The sequence below is a fragment of the Amphimedon queenslandica genome, unplaced genomic scaffold, assembly GCF_000090795.2.
Source record: "Amphimedon queenslandica unplaced genomic scaffold, v1.1 AMPQUscaffold_11016, whole genome shotgun sequence".
Classification (NCBI taxonomy): domain Eukaryota; kingdom Metazoa; phylum Porifera; class Demospongiae; order Haplosclerida; family Niphatidae; genus Amphimedon; species Amphimedon queenslandica.
In genome coordinates, this window is record NW_003548739.1 from 1 (window position 1) to 2,534 (window position 2,534).

The 2,534-nt window shown below is 35.3% G+C and overlaps 1 protein-coding gene across 1 annotated transcript; it reads right to left on the bottom strand.

Annotated features, from left to right (window-relative positions):
- Window positions 1-10: 10 nt before the first annotated feature.
- On the bottom strand, window positions 11-780 carry LOC109589689 (uncharacterized; the record flags this gene model as incomplete). Its single annotated transcript, XM_020005731.1, has 2 exons — window positions 393-780; window positions 11-330 (listed from the first exon to the last, which is right to left on the bottom strand). Coding segments are annotated over exons 1-2 (650 nt in total), but the record flags the coding sequence as incomplete, so codon positions are not given.
- Between the last annotated feature and the right edge of the window lie 1,754 nt (window positions 781-2,534).

The following is a 2,534-nucleotide window of genomic DNA, read 5'->3' on the forward strand; positions in this document are numbered from 1 at the left end:
ATTATATCGCTCATGAATTAGTCTAACTGGTACAGTTTGTCCTTCAGACATAAGATTACGCACTACTTGTAAAGCTTCCTGATACTTCTTACACTTTGTGGTTCCAATACACTTAAATACCAATGACTGTGTTGTAATTCTAGCATCTTCCTCTGGATCAGAATCGACAGCGAACAAGTCATCCAAAGTTAACACTGACTTTACATTCTCATCATCACTCACAGATGCTACTTCCGGTACCAACCAATTCCATTTCCATATCACACACACAGTCTCTGGTGACCCAGTTGAAAGCCCTTGTATGTCGATTGCTTGTGCAAATTCAGATATCTGTATTGTACAAATATACAATGAACTTTAGCTTATGGTTCATATGCATGCATTATATTTACCTTAACGTAGCAGCTTTCCAAAACTTTGATTGAAGATGGCACTCTCACTGTAATATCCTGCGTTTCACGAAGAAATATGTCTATGTGTTTCACCACTTTCTTTTCCCCAACACAAATCACAACTTGCCTGAGCTCCACAGTGATTACACTAAAACTGGGTATAGTATAACTAAAACTTTGGCCAATCCTTATTATGTCGACAATTTCATCACTATTACTGCTTGAGCTGGAAATGCTACGTGGACTGCTACTACCTTCACTGTCCGACGGGCAGTGAACTCTGGGCTCTCTGGGTATTCTGGCTGGAGGTAGAGGCACTAATTCCGCCATTATTGATCACGTGGTGCTAAGGAATGTAAGTTATGCAATTGAACTTTGTAATTATTAGATAAAGGTCAACCGTGTCCTACCTCCTCTGCATCATAGATAATAGAGTAAATGAAATTACTCTAATATCCATGCATGCACGCCTATATTCAGCCACACCTTTTACTTGCTGCAGCATGATAGTTATTATTTTATTTTTAACTAGAAGCAATGTAGAACATTAAGGGGCGAGCCTAAGCTAGCAAAGCAATTATGGCACTGGATCTATCCATCTATAATCTACTCCCGATGATTTCAAAGCATGCATCATGATTTAGGCATAGCAAACATGATTTACATGATGAAAGTTTAACGCTGCTGATAAAATTAATAAACTTTTAGTCTTCTAGTTTCACATACACATTTCTTGCCTATAAATGTCTGTAAAGATGCTTTACTTAGCTTTAGATATAATATTATCCAATATTAAGATGACTGAGAAAAAGCTTGATTGACTTTCACAGTTTTAATAGCAATTGCATCAGTAAAGACGAGCTTCATAGGTTATTAATTGAATTTAAAACCTTCTGTAGCTGCTGGGGAAGTCTTTGGACGGTATCTGCCTTATATTGCTGCTAGAAAGCTCATGAATTCTCCCAGTGTGTTGGTTGCCATTTTTATTTTACTGTGACCGCTCCCACTTTCAATGAAAAATTGAAAATTGCATTGGTAATGCATAGTATCTATCTACCGTATTAGATCTACGCATAAATAGGGGTGACGTACGAGGACAGACATACAGACAGAGGGACAGACGGGGCGTGACTGAGAGTATAGCTAGAGTGGGGCCTGCCTGAAATACGGATCCACGCGGATCAAATGCGGATCGGGCTGAAATGCGGATCAACGCGGAACACTCGCGGATCTCTATTGAAACTTGACTGATCTGTCTGAAAGAATGATATCTATGCATCAGGAGGGAATTTTTATTAGCTCTATTTAAGTTTTTGATAAGAACTTCATCATTTTAGCAGTTTCAGAACAGGTAGGCTGTTTATGATCATTAGATCTATGTCAATAATATGATTTTCGTTGATTACATTTACTATAGTGTCAGTTTTATTGACAGTTAGAGCTGATATAATAGTTTCAATTAGACTATAAAACTTCATAGTAACGTAGTTGCTAGTAATTTTCATGACAGTTAGATCTATATAAGCTGATTATTGTTTCATTAAGACTATGAAGTATTTTGGTGGGGTGATTACAATTTCTTTTTTATATACAGTATCTACTTGAGCTGACCATAACTTCAAGATTTATGTGTGAATGTGATTCTAAACAATAACATTTTATAATGGATCCTTTAAGAAATAATTATAATAAATTCATAAGTTTTTAATGACACAGTGATATTATAGCTTTAACACAATAGCAACCTGCTGCAGCAGCTGATATATGAACTGAATATTTCAAACTTTGATTGAATAAGAATAACAAAAGAATTTTTATTTTACCACGAGAAATGAAAGTATAACTGTCTCTATTGCAACACATTAATGCTCTGAATTTTTATGTAGACAGCTATAGTCATACACAAGGTAGTGCAGACTGTGAAATGTTTCTAGTTATGAATCACCACTGGTAAGGGGAGAAATACAATCTTCATTATAACATTAATGCATACTATTTTATAATGGCATTGCGGGCGTATGGAAGTTTTATAGCTTTATAAAATGTACTCCATTCCAATTTAAAAATTATTTGATGTTATTAAAGTCATTAATTTTCAAGTTAGTTCATACATACATTTCCCATTTACAGTACAAATTTATT